The 17,600-nt window shown below is 35.2% G+C and overlaps 1 protein-coding gene across 1 annotated transcript; it reads left to right on the top strand.

The window, feature by feature from the left end:
- The first annotated feature begins 3,186 nt into the window (after positions 1 to 3,186).
- Positions 3,187 to 16,986, top strand: LOC139855826 (uncharacterized). Its single transcript, XM_071845070.1, has 3 exons — positions 3,187 to 3,634; positions 16,108 to 16,337; positions 16,429 to 16,986. The coding sequence occupies exons 1-3, from the start codon at positions 3,289 to 3,291 to the stop codon at positions 16,705 to 16,707; spliced, it is 855 nt and encodes a 284-aa protein (XP_071701171.1). The 5' UTR covers positions 3,187 to 3,288; the 3' UTR covers positions 16,708 to 16,986.
- Positions 16,987 to 17,600: the final 614 nt, after the last annotated feature.

Genomic DNA, 17,600 nt, shown 5'->3' with positions numbered 1-17,600 from the left:
TAAAGATGTGAAACGTATGGGATACAAATTAATTTTTATCCGAAAAGAAATGTGCAAATGAAGTTACAAGGCAAAACTAGACTTGTAACTCAATATTTCCCACAAAGACCAGAAATGAATTAGGAGAAAAAATTATCCTCCTGTAATGGATACAATTACTTATTAGATACTTAATCAACCTGGTAGTTATTTAAATGCATCTCATGAATGTTGTTACTACTTATCTGTATGGATCACTTAATAGTGATATATATGAATATACCTAAAGGGTTAAGGTATCATAAGCATCTAATGTAAAACCCAAGGGAATATATTCCATTAAATCACAAAGATTTCTAAGTGGGTTTATACAAACGGGACGTATGTGGTATAACCGATTAAATGACTACTTGATAAAAAAAGGGTATAAATATAAACTTATTTTGCACGTATGTTTTATAAAAACAATGTTCGGATATGAGATCGTAGTTGTTTATGTCAATGTTCTTAACATCATATGAACAAATAAAGAGATCTATGAAATCATTCAACTTCTAAAGAATTATTTTGAAATGAAAGATCTTGAAAAAACCAAGTATTACCTTGGATTGCAAATTGAGCATATGCCTAATGGTTTACTTGTACATCAAACAACTTATACCGAAAAGATTTTAAAACATTTTTTTTAAAGACAAACTCATTGTTGTTAGATCACTCAATATTGACACTGATCTATTTCATCCCTGCGAAGATCATGAAAATTTTAACAGATCGAAAGTTCTATATTTTAGTGCAATTGAGGTTCTTATGTATCTTATAGATTATACAAGATCTGACATTTCTTTTGCAGTTAATTTGTTGACAAGGTTCAGCTCAGCCCCTACCAAAAGACATTGGAATGGGATCAAACAAATAGTTTGATACCTTCGGGGAACTACTGATTTATAATTATTTTATTCTAACAACTCGAAACAAGATTTGTTTGGTTATACAGATGCAGATTATTTATCCGATCTACATAAAGCTAAATCTCAAACTGGATATGTATTCCTAAATGGAGGCACCGCAATATCATGACGTTCTCAAAACAAACACTTGTTGCAACATCATCAAATCATGCTGAAGTGATTGCATTACATGAAGCTACTCGGGAATGATTTTAGTTAAGATCAATGATACAAATCATTATTGATTCTTGTGGACTAGAACGCTATAAAAGCCTAACAACTATCTATGAAGATAATACAGCTTACATAGTACAAATGAAAGAAGAGTATCAAAAAATGACAGAACAAAACATAAATGCTGACGAGGCGCTAAAGTTATAAACAGTCTCAACGGTCATAAGTTTGATGGAAAAGAATGGTATATTAGTAAGGCTCAGAAAAATACTGAAAGGGAATAGGAATTGAAACAACAGTTTGAACAAACCATGAAGGAGACTGTAGACAAATCACGTGGACCAAACTTGTACATAAAAGATTTAGATGATACAGTTTCAGATGAAAACCTCAGATTCTTCTCATATACTCAAGATCTCGTAAAAGACAACCAGATTAAAATGAGATACGTTCAATCAACAACTCTGTTGATCTTTATACCAAAGCACTGTCAATCGCTGTTTTTCAAAACATACATTCACAATATTGGCATGAGGCAAGTTCAAAAGATGTGACGACTCAGCGTTGTCTACTTGAGGGGGAGTCAACTCTATGCTGCACTCTTTTTCCCTTAGCTAAAGTTTTATCCCACTGGGTTTTCTTTAGCAAGGTTTTTAACGAGGCAGTATTAATTGCTCTTTAAAAAAAAAAATTACCATCCAAGGGGGAGTGTTGTAAATTTAGTAGTAAAATATGGATGGTAATTAGTCAAATATGGATAGTAAAATTTGTACTATATATATGTGGATAATGAACACACATATACACACCATTTTCTTACATATAAGAAATATACTCTCTCTCTCTTCCATTACTACTCTCTCATATTTAAGGATTGTATAGGCTTAGGTCAAAATTAGTTATAAGCCTACTGAATTATAACATGTTGGATATTTTAGTGGTTGTTTACATTCAAAAGATTAAAAACAACAAAAATCCAATATCACATGAGTGGTGTATGGGAGAAGTGAGATGTACAATCATTCCCCTATTCGTGAATAAAAATAAGTCATTTCTCCATCGACAATGAAACATTCTCAAAAGTAGAGAAAGTTATCCATCTCTCAATTCTGACGGATAAAGAAATTGCTTCCGATTGGACCTCCGGCCAATAAGTAGAAAATTTATAAAAAAATAAGATTAAAAATAAAATTGAAACGCCATGAAAATGGTAGAATTAAATTTTCCTGAATTTTAGATTCGAATTCAATTTAGGCTTTAAATAGCAGTTAAAATTGCCGACTCAAAAGATCATAAACTTTAAAATTATATGATGCCTTATAGTTAAATGCACTGATGTTTATTCTAAGGTTGCAAAAGACGTGAGACGGGGTCGAGACAATCGGGTCCTAAAAAAGTCAAGACGTTCGAGACGGGGGGTCGAGACGGACGTTGACTAAAGTTGACTTTTAAATATACAAGTATATAAATATAAATGTATATATGTGTACATATTTTAAAGCTAAAAACTTTAATTGACTAATTTGTACTCATAATCGCTATCACCGTTAATATAATACAAAAAATTCAAACTAACATACGAAAAATATGACCGATTTTACCGACTTTCTGGCTTTTTCAAATTTTGAGAGACTTTGACCTGATTTTTTTTCAACTTTGACCCGAATTTTGAGCGTTGACTATCATATTAGACGGTTTTTTTCGAGACATGACGAGTTAGTCACTAAACCGTCGCAACGGATCGAGACTATGTGTTTTGCAATGGTGGTTTATTCCATAAGAAATTACTCCGTACAAAGTTGTGGGATGATTGGACCCACACGGCCACACCGTTAGCTTAACTCGACTCTTCCAGAATGGACATGGTATGCATACCGTATGCTTTTGGTCAACGATAGCGTGTTGTCCTGACTGCGTAAAATCCACATACGTGATTCTTTTGAATGAACTTTGGTCATGTTGTTAGATGTACAAATATTCAAAGGCCATTCTTATGGACTTACTTTTGCCAGGTTGATTACTCCAACATCAACTTATTTTCCTTTTGTATTTCTTTACAAAATCCACATCCATCCATATCTCATATAAACGCACAACTTTGCTCTAACCAACACTCATTATTTTATTATTATTATTATTATTATTATTATTATTATTATTATTATTATTAATCTAATCTAATAATCAAATGACGACCGTATCTACAAAATTGGAGCCGTGGCAAAATTTAGACGGGAAAGTTGTGATGGTAACCGGAGCATCATCCGGGCTCGGCCGCGACTTCTGTATAGACTTGGCAAAATCGGGTTGCAAAATTGTAGCGGCCGCACGCAGAATTGATCGGCTCGAGTCTTTATGTGATCAGATAAATCAAATAGGGCGAGAAAAACATGATGACGTGGCCAACAACTTACGAGCGGTGGCGGTTGAACTTGATATTAGTGCGAATGGTGCCGCTATTGAAGTGTCAATAGAAAAGGCGTGGAAGGCGTTTGGTCACATTGACTGTTTGATTAATAATGCTGGTGTAAGAGGTAATTTCTGATTTCTAATCTTTCTAATTTAGTTTAGCTAACCTATCTCCTAAAACTGGTTAATGTTTTTTATATTAACATAAGATGACGGATGTTATTTGTGATGATAAATAATGAACTGATATTTGAAAATTCAACATTTAATTGGAAAACACAATAACTTTATTGGACAAATTCGATTTCATGGATTCAGTGATCAATTGTATTGATCTTGTAATATCATTTATCATTTAGAAATATGATTATTGAGGGATTTATGTGATAATTTCTAGTATGAAATGAGTAAATTTTCGACTTTGATATTTTATTGACTAAAAATAGAGATATCTTTCTTCTATTGATCAAGATTTTTTCTGCTTATTATTATAGTAGTAGTATTATATGTACTCCGTACTATATGTACTACGGAGTACATGTTACGCGTTATACTATATTCTCGTACGTATTCGGTGGTAAATGGATAGAAAATGGTGGCTTACCAAATCACCTGCCACAAACTAATCAATAGTTTTACTCTTTCCTTGCTAGCAATATTGTTCTTAAAATTTTGATTTTGAATATAAGTTTGACTGAAATTATTTAAAAAATAAATGATCACGGGTAATAAATAATACTGTAGTAATTAAAAGTTTAATAATGTTTATTAGTTATATTTGTAATGGTACAAGTATTACTATTACTATTACTATACTATTTATTAGACAAAAATGATAAATAGTACCAGGGGCGTTTTTGTCTTTTCACTTCTTTTTTTCCTTTTTTTTAACTAACACCACAAACGCCCCCACATTTTGTTCAAAAATTAAAATCGGCCCTCAAAACAGGGGGTTAAAGTGCCAAATCAAAATTTTCATAAAATATCTTAAATAAACTCCACTCAAATATTCAACATGTCATATTTTCTCGCTCGCAACGAGTTAAATTTTTCCGACACCATCGTTAAGCTCGACATAATTTTACGAATACAATGTCACTACCTATACGCAAAACAGACACTTTTTAAAAAACGCTAAATATTTAGGGTACTTTTCATATACGTTGATTTTTCACTCGCAGGCTCCATAACTAAACACAATAAAATACATTAAAAATCGAATTCCCGGCGCGAAGCGAGGGTTCCAAAACTAGTTAGAAATATAGATAAAGTGTAAGGTGAATAGTTTTTATGTAAAAAATAAAGTAGATTGAATTATCCTTACAGTTTCGTTTATTTGAATTGGTTTTATGTTAGTTTTTTTAAGATAAAAGATAAGAATTTGTATTTGGATGGATATAGAAATCATAGTCACATAATAATTAATAATTAGTTATAGTATTAATAAAAATAATACTAAATAATAATAATAATAGTCCAGTACAATTTCATAATCATCGCTTTAAATTATATATATGATCTTTAATTACAAGATTTTTATTCACATTAACGATAGTCCAAACTACGAGCAGTCGTTAGAAAAGTTCTTCAAAGATTACTAAAATTGTACATAGTTAGTAACAAGTTATTATTTTAATATAAAAGACATTGCCAACCATAAAATATATATAACAAGTTTAAGTATTAATAATTAATAATATAATATAAATATAATATTAATAATAATGAAATAAAAATAAGGGAGGTGATTCTCACACACCATAATTTACTATTATACTCTTAATTATATATTAAAATAATAATATAGATTTAACTCTTTAGAAGTATAACTGTAAGTTTATAAGAAAAAAATATAAATGAATCAAAAAGTAGTGTGCGAGAATTATCTTTAAAAATAAGCTACTAAAATACAAAATTGTACTTGATAAAATTGAATACAAGTAGACGATGGATTTGAAAGGGAAAATGTGGACCATCGACTTAGGATGAGGGACTAAAAGTAAAAATAAGGGATTAAAAATCTTTTCTAGAAAGGAATAAATGTGCTACCACTCAGCATCACGTATATAGATCCGCCCCGGATTTGGATATATGTTGGATCAAAGTATTTCACATTTTTTTATTGAAGTGGTAGATATCCATGTTGGGTACATGTTCGCATGTACTTACAGTCTGACTAAATTGACTAATTTTTATTACAATTTTTAGTAATTTTGTGTTGGATATCAAAGAAATCAAAGAAATTATATTATATCGTAAGTTTATACTCCACCCGTTTTATAAAAAGAATCCATATTACTATCTATATTTGTTCTAAATGAAGTGTTCCTTACTCAAAATAACAATAAAAAGTACTGAAACTCCAATTTTACCTTTCTTATATATGGAAGTCAGTAAAACATTTACTCAATTTCTTCTATCACTTACTTTACTAAGGAAATTAATTAATTCAGAAACATACTAATTGAAGGATAAAATAGACATTTGCACAAGATATCTTAAATTCAACTTTTTTTTGTTGGTAGACACTCTTTGTGGGACGGAGGGAGTAGTATGTAGTACAGTAAACTACGTTCTTTTAACTTTTTTCATTACGTAAGAAGTTCTCGTCGTTTTATCAAAGTTACGTGAGGAAGCTCTACTCTCGTCAGTCATGCACTACAAGAAAAATGAGGACGGTCGACGAAAGCCTTTTGCGGCGATGAGATCTCGCCTCTAATAACCCGCTAGACGACAAAATTTTCAGTCTTTTGACCAGAGTCGTGAGTCCACCAAGCAATTGCGGCGATGACCTTTTACCACATCGCCGCAAATAAGATACTTAATTTTCTTTTTCATTTTCTTTCGCATTAAATTTCGATCAAACGTTGAAAATTCATTCCCGAGGCAAATCGCCGCAAATGGGTCTCACTGTCTAACGCCGCAAATAGCCGTCGCAAAAGACTTTTAACGTTTGATTCCCCGTAGTGATAGGAAATTTCCATATAACTTTGATAATAAATCAAAAGAATTAAATATATGTAAAAAACTATAAGGATGGAGCTAGTAATATGATACAGTTACAGTGGAATATTGTGGTTTCCATGTTATATTGTGTAGAGATTATGAGAACGTCATGTTTGCATAGCGTACCACAACTATATAGTTCTGGAATAAATTATGGTGATGCTTTCATCACTCAATTTGATTTGAGTGATGAAAAATATCAATTTTCTAAAACCATTACTACGTTTTAAATTAGAAGGGACATGACACGTGATGGTCGGCATATCTTTAAAAAAGTAGGTCGTTGGAGTTTTATAAGAACAATACAAAATGAAAATTTGATCATTACTCCAAATTCACGGAAAACAAAAATCGTAAACGCAATGGTTGCTCAATTTCTTTAATCTTAAGTATCAGACTCTCAAATCTCTTTCACTCCTCCTTTTAAAAAGACATCTATAACTATATGTTAGTGTTATTTTTTAATAGAAAAATAATATGGTTACTTGTCCCATATTAGTGGATGGAAGAAAAGAGAAGTAACCTTTTTGAATATAAAATGAAGTTGTCTCACATAAGTGGGTGGAAGAAGTTGAGGTGAAATCCTTAGTTATAACAGGAGCTCATGTGATTCATTTCAACTTGCACCAATCAATACACTTTAAGTATTTGATTATTTCTTTCTTTCTTACCATTGTTTGAGAGTTGTATTAGTTAAATACTTTGAAGAGTGTAGTTGGCTTAAGAGAGTTGTCTATGTAGTTGGCTTAAGACAACGTTTCTCACCCCTTTTTGTCAACTCTCTTAAGCCAACTACACTCTCCAAGTGAGAAACGTTGTGCGTTGGAACTTTCAGCAAGTTGGTCACTTTAGGTCACAGTGCCAGGGTTTGAAATCGAATGAGAACTCAGCGGCGGTAGTTGAAGATGCTTTGATGTGCTTTGAGGAGTTTTTGGACGAATCTTGGGTTTTGGATTCGGGTTTCTCGTTTCATGTTGCCGCTTACATGCACGAGATGGTGAAATTTAAAGGGTATTTAGGTAGGGTTAAATTTGCGGACGGAAGAATACTTAATATTGCAGGTATTGGTGATCTTTCCGTTAGACACCTAGGTTTTTTTGGATCTTGAAGAACGTGAGGTTCATTCTCAAGCTCGCAAGAAGACTAATCTCTGTTGGCCAGTTGGATAATGATGGTTATCATGTTTTTTTTGGAGATCAATAGTGGAAGGTGCTTAGGGGTGCTCAGATTATTTCTCACGGGTTACAGACGGGAACTATGTATATCGTTGAGATTCATATTAAGGAATGGCTAGGTTGTTTCGTATGTGTTACAATTTCCAGCAAGCTTGAACTTTCGGATTTTGTTGATGGATCTTGGTCGAGTGGGATCTCGAGAAGACCTTGGAACTAGTGGGGAATCGGGTTGGTGATTTAGAAGCACTTGAGGTTTCGAGACTTCGGTTAGATCACCTCCAATGGCAACTATGTTGCAACTGATAGGAGAAGATGAACATGATATTCTTGCGGGAGTCATTGGTATTACTACATGCGTACGGTGGGAGTTGACTCGAGTTGACAAATTCGGTTTGTCTGAATTCGTGCGCACCTATGTGGTCAGTGTTCCAACGGTGAAAGAGAAAGCGGTAAAGTGGAAGATCAAGAATGTGATGGTGTTCTCTCATGGGTTTCTTGATGGTTATGTCCACGGATTTGATCTACTGGGTGATCTATTCTTTGTTGGAAAGATGGATCAAGTAGATGTTATTGCGTACAAATTGATCACTTGGGTGATGGGGTTGTTAGAGACGGGTTGGGCTCCGACCCGGTATCTCAATATCTAGTGAGATGATTTCCAAGAAATAGAGAAAGGATGAGCTGGTCCCAGGTGAGTAACGGGGATTGAATTATAGCTCAATTTAAGGTTACAAAAGTCTTCCTTCCCATGGCGTGGAAGTGCGACGTGTCCCGAGTTAATTTATCCGGCGGTATCAACTAGTAAAACGGACCCCCGCGATGTCGCGGGGCATTTGGGTTGCGTATTCATAGTTAACGAAGCGTTATGTATTTAAAGAAGTAAAAACGTTTTGCTACGGGTGTTTTTAGATACACGTAGTTAGTACCCAGATGTGTATATGTATTGAATATATCCGAGATATTTAGCGTTTTTTTTAGAAGTGTCCGTTTCGCGTATAGTTAGTCCCGTTGTGTTCGTAAAATTTTTTTGAGTTGAACGGTGGGTTCGGAAAAATTTAACGCGAGGCGAGCGTAAAGATATGTCTCGTTGAAAATATCGGTGAAGTTTGGTTAAGATTTTTAATTAAAATAATAAGTTTCATTTTGCACCCCTGATATGGGGGTTGAATATTGAAAGTTGGATATAGTTTGAGGGGGTGTTTGGTTTTTCCCCCCCTTTTTCCCCTGATGTCGTTTTGACCCGAATTTGGGTGGGGGTTGGGTCAAAACGACCAAAAACTCGGTGGTCATTAGTATACATGGGTAATTAAAGGAGTTGTAGTCGGGAGATCGATTGTTGTTGAGGGATGATTGAAGTAACGAGTTTACATGTTAGTTGGTTACGTTTTTTGGCTTCTGAAGTTGAAGTACTCTTTATCAAAAGTTTCTCGCTCGTCGTGGTTGGATTGTGCGTGTCCCAAGAAATTTTTCCTTGGCGGTATAGATGGGTAGGTTCAATGAGGTCAAGATGGTCATCTGATACGAGTTTGTTTATATTCTCCTTCAAGTGGGAGATTTGGTGGAGTGTGGAGATGATTGAAATTAAAACGAAGAGATGTTGCTGCTTACATTTTTCGTGGCCGGGACCATCTTCATGGTGCCCGCAATGCTTGGTTCGCGATTGGGAAGGGAATGATGGTGACCGCGAAATATGATCAAAAGGCAGCTAAGTTTGGGAGACCAATCCCGCGACAGCGTAGGGTATGTCGCGATCGCGAAGTGCCCCTAGGCGGGTAGAATTGGAACGTGATTTGGATTCCTCATTGTGATGTGATTCGTCTTTGTTTATGCTCTATAAATAGACCCCATGTAGCCTGTAACTTGTATCACGAAAATTATCAATAAAAACTCTCTCCATTAGGCCGTGGATTAAACTAATCGTTGATTTTAACGCTTATACATAACCACATTAAATTCCTTATTCTTTTACGTTTCTTGCACTTATATTAATCGTGATCTTTGCGTGTTCTTGTGTTCTTCTGTTTATTGTTTAGTGAGTGATAACTTGGGATATCGTTTCTTGTTGGGGCTCACTAACTCCTAACACAACGGATCACCACCTGGAAACCGGACCACCGAACCACCACCGGGTTACCAGGCTACCTCAAACCACCAGATCACCCCGACCCAACGAACCACTATGATATTATTAATTAATATTAATAATAAATATAAATAAGTACTCCGTATGATTCTACGAATTTACAAGGTGTTTGCTAGTAAAATAATGAAATATAGCTGATTTTGATTATAAAAATAATCTCCGTACTACGGAGTATCTGATTATAGTTTGGCCAGTGTTGGGCCTGCTAACTGGCCAAATATATTTTATAGTTCATAGTACATAGCCCCCAGTCATGAGCATACTTTTCTTTTTCTTTTTTGAAAAGCCAAATATATTATAGAAGAAAAGCGAAAATACACGAGACGGGCTAGCCCATTACAAAGCAAACCTGAGCTAGCCGAAACCACGAAAAACCCGAATACAACAACAACAACAACAACAACAACAACAAAACCCAATACTTCATGAGTGGTGTATGGGAGAGGTGAGATGTAGACAATCATTCCCTTATCCTAAAATAAAAACAAGTCATTTCTCCACCCAGAGTGAAACACTCTCAAAAGTAGAGAAAGTCATCTCTCTCTCTCTCTATTCGACGGATAAAGAGATTGCTTCCGAGTGGACCTCCGGCCAATAAGTAGGAAATTTTTTTTTTTTAAGTAAAATAAAATTGAGACGCCATGAAAATGGTAGAATCAAATTTCCATGGGTTTTAAATCCTGCCTGGAATTCAATTTAGGCTCTAAACGGCAGTCAAGACGCCAATAAATCGACGCTTGCTATTGACTCAAAAATAGAGCCGAAAGATAAAAAACAATAAAAACCCGAATACAAAAACAATAAAAACCCGAAAGATGCAGAGATTGCATCATAGCATCTACAAACTACAACACATACACTTTTGGATTTGTTAACCAAACATTCCAGTCGATTTTGACACCGTTGATTCTATGCGAAATCTACTCGTGCGATAGTGTTTGAATTTCATTTAGAGCCACGGGCGCAATCCAACATTTATCTCGAAAAACTTTATTATTACGATTCTTTCATATCAAGTAAGCACTTACCCAAACGACTGCTTGCCATATTAGAGTTGTGCCACCCGTCCCGATTTGAGAAGGATGAACACGAAGTAGCTCGTTTGCAGTGTAGCTTGAGAAAGCACCTATGTCCCACCATTTGAAAACCCTCAACCACACCTCATTTGCGTGTTTATAAAAAATGAGGGAATGATCTAAGGTTTCAATATCGTCATCGCAAAGTGGACACCGTACACTATGAAGGTCAATTCCTCTTTTATCTAATTCGACTCTTACCGGAAGTCTTCTTTTTAAAGCTCGCCAAGTGAAAATCTCAATCTTTTTCGGAACCAAATAATTTCGGATTGTTTGATCTCCTCTATTAAAAGCTTCCTCAAAAATTTGATTTTCAATTTCAATGGACAGTTTCTTTACCGTAAATTTTTCGCTTGAAGCCAAATTCCACGACCACGAATTTTCTTTGCTTGAATCAAAAGAACACGCTGCAACCATCAAAGTCAGCTGCTGCAATTCTCCTAAGGTTCGTCCTCTTGGTTCTCTGATCCAGTTCCAACCGATATACGTTGCATTACCATCATAATTTGTTGGGCCTGCTACCACTCTATCCATCACAGAAACATCGTGAACTGTGTCCTGTTGGGAAATTACGGTCTCACTAATTCCCACCACCCAGCCCAATAATAACAGTAAATAAATAAGAACAATACACAACACAAGATTTAACGTGGAAACTCCAAAACAGGAGAAAAACCACCAGCCCCCAAAGAGAAAAATACACTATATCACAAATTGTTACAATGATTTAAGCCAACTACACTCTTAAGCCAACTACACTCTCCAAAATATTTAACTAATACAACTTTCAAACAAGGGTAAGAAAGAAAGAAATAATCAAATACTTAAAGTGTATTGATTGGTGCAAATTGGAATGAAGACTTAGCCCTCCTTTTATAACCAAGTCACCTACTTCCAACTTTCTCCTCCCACCTATGTGGGATAACATCCTTCACAAAGTAACCATATCAATTTTTTCTATCAAAAAATAAAACCAACAAATCTCCACCTTTTTGATAGAAAAAGATAACCATACTTTAACATTATAAGGATAACCGATATAGATGCTTCCTCGATGACAACTTCAAGATCCTCATCTTCATGCCGATAACATTATCTCCCAAGAGACAAAACTTGCATCTTTACCGAATATTGTCTAAACCGACAATCATTGTCATCACAGACAATCATAACTCTTAACAAGAATTATCATACTCCATCATTAAGAGTATAGCACTTAGAATATCACATTCCAAACATTTCACCTCGGCACATGTTGTTGAACAACCAGCTGAAACTTTATGGTGCAACTTCCCTGTTTGGCTTTCCCGAAAGTCTCATCAGCTACAACATCAGTTTCCACCACACAACCTGCATCAACGCCAAACCAATGCGCATGTGTAATTGTGGAACCGCTAACGAACATCCCTTTTCACGGTGGCGCGGACACACCATGAGGATAGTGTGACTTCAGAGGAATTCGTCACTCTCCGTAACAACGGAGACATCATTAGCGCCTTTAGAGCCATTTACCGAATTAGCTCCACCTGGACAATTAACCCTTACATGCCCAGTCTTCCCGCACCTCCAGCATACCAGATTCTTTCCGGAGTTTCTCTTCCGTCTATCCGAACACAACAGTACCGTACTTTCTGATGACGAGACCCCGTTACCTTCCCGTCTTTTCTCCTCAGATAGAAGCTTGCTAGTAACGTCTTCAAACTTCAGAGTTTCTTTCCCATACATCAAAATGGGTTTCATGTGCTCATAGGACGATGACAAAGATAATATCAGCCTCAAAGCTTTATCTTCATCTTCCGTTTTAACTCTAATAGCCTCCAGTTCCGAAACAATACCATTAAGAATACTCAGATGATCTGAAATCTTTGAACCCCCATCCATACGAAAAGTATGGAACTGTTCTTTAAGACACAACCGGTTTGAGATGCCCTTGCCCTGGTACAACTGCTCCAACTTATCCCAAAGTTCCTTAGCCGTTGATAACCCGTGCACATTTGCAAGCACGTTCTTTGCAAGACATAAACAAATCGCACTTGCCGCCCTCAAATCCATATCATCCCATTCTTCTTCATCGAACTTCTTGCTAGAATCACTGTCGGGAACAAGGGTGGGTTTACCCTTCAACGCCCTGTGTAAGCCGGACTGAATCAACACGTCCTTGACTTTAACCTGCCACAAGTCAAAATTGATCCTCCCATCAAATTTCTCTACATCAAACCTCATTGGACTGAACTTCGACATCGTATCCGTATCCTATAAACAACACTTTCTCTGATTTTGCTCACGTTTCGACTGGCCGACAGATGTAGTGGAGTGGCGCACAGGATCCGTTAAATTGAAAAATTCAACACCCGGTCCACTACAAATTCTAGACACCACTTACTCCGAATCATAAAAAATGTTGTCTAACCAGATACCCTATACGATCAATAGAACTCGTTTCTGATGTGGACGATCCACTCCTGTGGCAACCACAGAGCATACTCCAACTCCTATAACCGCGACCCCCGTCAAACCTCACGCTCTGATACCAGTTGTTGGGAAATTACGATCTCACTAATTCCCACCACCCAGCCCAATAATAACAGTAAAGAAATAAGAACAATACACAACACAAGATTTAACGTGAAAACTCCAAAACAGGAGAAAAATCACCGGCCCCCAAAGAGAAAAATACACTATATCACAAATTGTTACAATGATATAGACGACTCTCTTAAGCCAACTACACTCTCCAAAATATTTAACTAATACAACTTTCAAACAAGGGTAAGAAAGAAATAATCAAGTACTTAAAGTGTATTGATTGGTGCAAATTGGAATGAAGACTTAGCCCTCCTTTTATAACCAAGTCACATACCTCCAACTTTCTCCTCCCACCTATGTGGGATAACATCCTTCACAAAGTAACCATATCAATTTTTTCTATCAAAAAATAAAACCAACACGTCCAACATGAACAGTCTCGGAAACATGTCCCGAAAGCTTGAATTTCCTATCCAAATGTCGTTCCAGAAAGAGGTAGATCGTCCGTTGCCAATTTTTCTTGAAAACGAAACTGAAAATGAAACTTTAGCGTCTTCGATTTCTTTACCTGCACGAATGATATTATTCCAAATACCTAAAGACGAAGTGTGGGAGAATCCACCATCCAAATTTAGGCCACCATTAGAACCATAAATGCTACGAATTACTCTTGCCCAAAGGGACGTAGTTTCGGTTTTGAACCCCCACCACCATTTACCCAATAACGCAAGTTTTTTTGTTTTTAAATACCCGATATTTAACCACCCCCCCCCCCCCCCCCCCCCCCCCCCCCCAAGAGCATACTTTTCTACTTCATATCCATCTGGTATTTCAAATTGATCCTAATATATAATCAAATTAGTCACCTTTGATATATACTAAATCGCAAATTGATATCATCTCTTTTTTTTTTTTTTCTGTTGTGAATACTTGATATATTTTTTTTATCTTTATTCTTATAATTAATTATTACATCATTTTATGATTTATGATTTATGATATACGATAATGATATTATTGGACTTGGCACTTCTAATTTAACTTTGAGTAAGACGAGTCCCTGTTTGGCTGCTCTTTATGACACGGGTATAACCCGAAAGTGGAACCATTTGGTTTTAGATGATCGTTATGCACAAGACGTACGGTTATGTATTTTTGTCTATTACGTAGTAAATATGTTGTTGTGTGTGTCTGTGAGGGCCTTGTAAGTGTTACTTATGGTCATGATATGTAAGATTCTAGTTATTGGTCAATCTTACTATTATGTTGCGTGTGTCACGATAAGCAGAACACAAGTAGCTGAAGCTTCACGCTTTATGTTATGAATAGCAGAACTATCTCAAATAATATATATATATATATATATATATATATATAGGCAGGATCAATGGGGAAGTAACCAATAGGGGGAAGCGGGGGGAAGCAAAAAATTTTTTTTTCGTTTTTTTTGTAATTTTTTTTTCCGGCATCAAGATCACACGAAAATATGAACATTTAGAAGAGACACTTCGTGATGAATGTTATTATTTAGGCTGGAAAACGATCGACAAAAATAACATTCAAGATAATACATGTATGTATGTACATATACATGTATGTATGTACACAGTGGCGGATCTAAGAATCAAAGCCACTGGTAGCACATTATAATTATAATAATATTATTAATATTTATTAAAATTAATATTAATATAATAACAACAACAATTATAATTATAATAATATTAATATAATAACAACAACAATTATAATTATAATAGTATATCATTAAAAGATTTTATAAGTTACCTCCTAGCTAGTTCAGTTGTCCTTTACGATTTTTCATCCGTCGAAAGCGCTTCATTACGACTTCGATTTAAGCATTAAGAAGTGCTTCTTTTGTACGGCACCAATTAGAAAGTCGTTCAAAAAACATATTCGATTTCGTAATTTGAATTTTACAAGCTTCATTGGAGAAAACATCTTCTATCCGTGACCCGAGTAATTAGCTAGCAATTGTTAGCTAAAGTGTATAAACTCAAGACCCGAGTACAAAAAAAATCTATAAACGTTTAAATTAAACAAGTCACAGCCCATGGCACTGTGAATTAGATTGTTACAAAGCAAAGCATAATTAATACCTGAAGTGACAATCCCTAAATAGATAATTACTTATAATCCCTAAATCACCCTCAAGAAGTGATTGACCACGCATTATAAACTGTTTAGCATCTCATATATTATTAAGCATTCGTTCTCATTTAATAAACTAATAAACCCTAAAATTACTGGGGAGAAAATAGATTACAAAGTAAAAAAATTAGAAATTTATAAACCCAATTTTAAGATAGGAGATTATAATTTAATACCCGAAATTGTTTGAAACTTGAGATTATACGATAACGTTATGTTGATCTGAAAGAAGATAAACATTGAGTTCGCTCTTTGTTTACAGACTTGTGAGGATTGGAAGTTTTAAATTGGGCTAAAAGGTAGCACTAGATATAATCCATTGGTTGCACTAAATGAAAACCCAAAAATTTTACACTTAGTGGGCCAAATTCACTGGTAGCATGTGCTACCAGTCCTGGCCAAGTACATCCGCCCCTGTATGTACATATGATTGTTAAATTATATATATATGATTGTTAAATTACGCTAACGTATGGCCTATTATATATTATGGGTTTCAGGTAATATACATACTCCGTTAGACTTATCTGAAAAAGAGTGGGATTCAACAATGAGAACAAACTTAACTGGAACATGGTTGGTGTCAAAGTACATTTCTATATGTATGCGTGATTCAAAACGCGGAGGATCAATAATCAATATCTCATCTATTTCGGGTCTTGATCGTAGTCAACTACCCGGAGGTCTAGCATATTCTGTTTCAAAGGCGGGTATTATCACATTAACTAAGGTAACCTTGAGTTTGTTATTCGGGTTTCTTAAACCGTGAATGGTTTTCATTATTAATTTTTATATTATTTGAATTTGAACGATTTGAACAGGTAATGGCTATGGAACTCGGTATGTACAAGATCAGGGTGAACTCTATAAATCCAGGGCTATTTAGGTCCGAGCTCACGGAAGGTTTAATGGAAAAAAACTGGCTCAACAGTGTGGCTCAAAAGACTGTTCCTTTAAGAACGTATGGCACGGGTGATCCAGCCTTGACTAGATTAGTCAGGTATTTGATTCATGATTCGTCTGAATACATAAGTGGCAATACATTTATTGCGGATGCAGGTACTACCTTACCGGGCGTCCCGATTTTCTCTTCACTTTAGTGCCCAGAATGCAATTCAAGCGTACAATATGAAGAAAGTTTATGCCATATTTTCTCAAAAGTGGGAGAGTTGAATTCGATTTTCTCTACCGCATCTACCGTGGGTGGGAAAACGAATTCTCCCTTATTTGAGATACAAGAAATATTGTATACATTTTTACCTTATCATATCCAACAATGATAGGGTTGGGTATTATCATTGTTGTTATTGGGAGACATATTAAGGAAGTTATTATTATGGTAGATAAGAAATAATATATGGTTCTATACATTTGGTATACTGAGATCTGTAGGTATTTTCCTTGTCACATTTGACATGGAATGCATAAATCTTCTCTTGATTGCTAAGCATGTGTTTGAAAATGTGTTTAACAAGATAATGATAGGACCGCGCGTGCAACGGTGAATCATTTTTAGAAATCACATAACAAATACGCATATCTATGATCGGTATAATACCAAATGCTTATCATTATCATTATTACGTAATTATAACACAAAAGTATTAATAGTAAAGAAAAAAAGATAAGAAAAATGAACTTACGGAAAATTTACCCATAAATTAATTACCCAAAAAATTACGTTGATAGTACATGTGGTTTGTTAAGTTTTTCTTCACAGCACTTGTACTTTATTTTTTGCTTCGTTAGTACCTCAGTTTTGTTGGAAAATCATGGTTATTACCCAGTTAAACAACCGTCAATATTAAGCCATTAAACTCTCTCATGTGCCATGCATGTGAGGGCAACTTGGTTCGTTCCAATTAATTGTTCCATATAAAAGTTATTCCAATCGGCAAGTAAACCACAAACCTGCAAAAACCAAACGACGGTTCATTTTTTTCTGCTTCATCTCCACAAACCTGCAAAAACCCTAGTTTTCACGCAGATGGAT

The sequence above is a fragment of the Rutidosis leptorrhynchoides genome, chromosome 6 (genome assembly GCF_046630445.1).
Source record: "Rutidosis leptorrhynchoides isolate AG116_Rl617_1_P2 chromosome 6, CSIRO_AGI_Rlap_v1, whole genome shotgun sequence".
Lineage (NCBI taxonomy): Eukaryota > Viridiplantae > Streptophyta > Magnoliopsida > Asterales > Asteraceae > Rutidosis > Rutidosis leptorrhynchoides.
Note: the sequence above shows the minus strand (reverse complement) of the source record. Positions and strands in the feature narration are given on the sequence as shown.

Coding starts and splice junctions, on each gene's coding strand:
- LOC139855826 (XM_071845070.1), top strand. CDS start 3,289: ATGACGACCGTATCTACAAAATTGGAGCCGTGGCAAAATTTAGACGGG. Junction 3,635..16,107: donor TAATAATGCTGGTGTAAGAG/GTAATTTCTGAT, acceptor TATGGGTTTCAG/GTAATATACATACTCCGTTA. Junction 16,338..16,428: donor GTATTATCACATTAACTAAG/GTAACCTTGAGT, acceptor CGATTTGAACAG/GTAATGGCTATGGAACTCGG.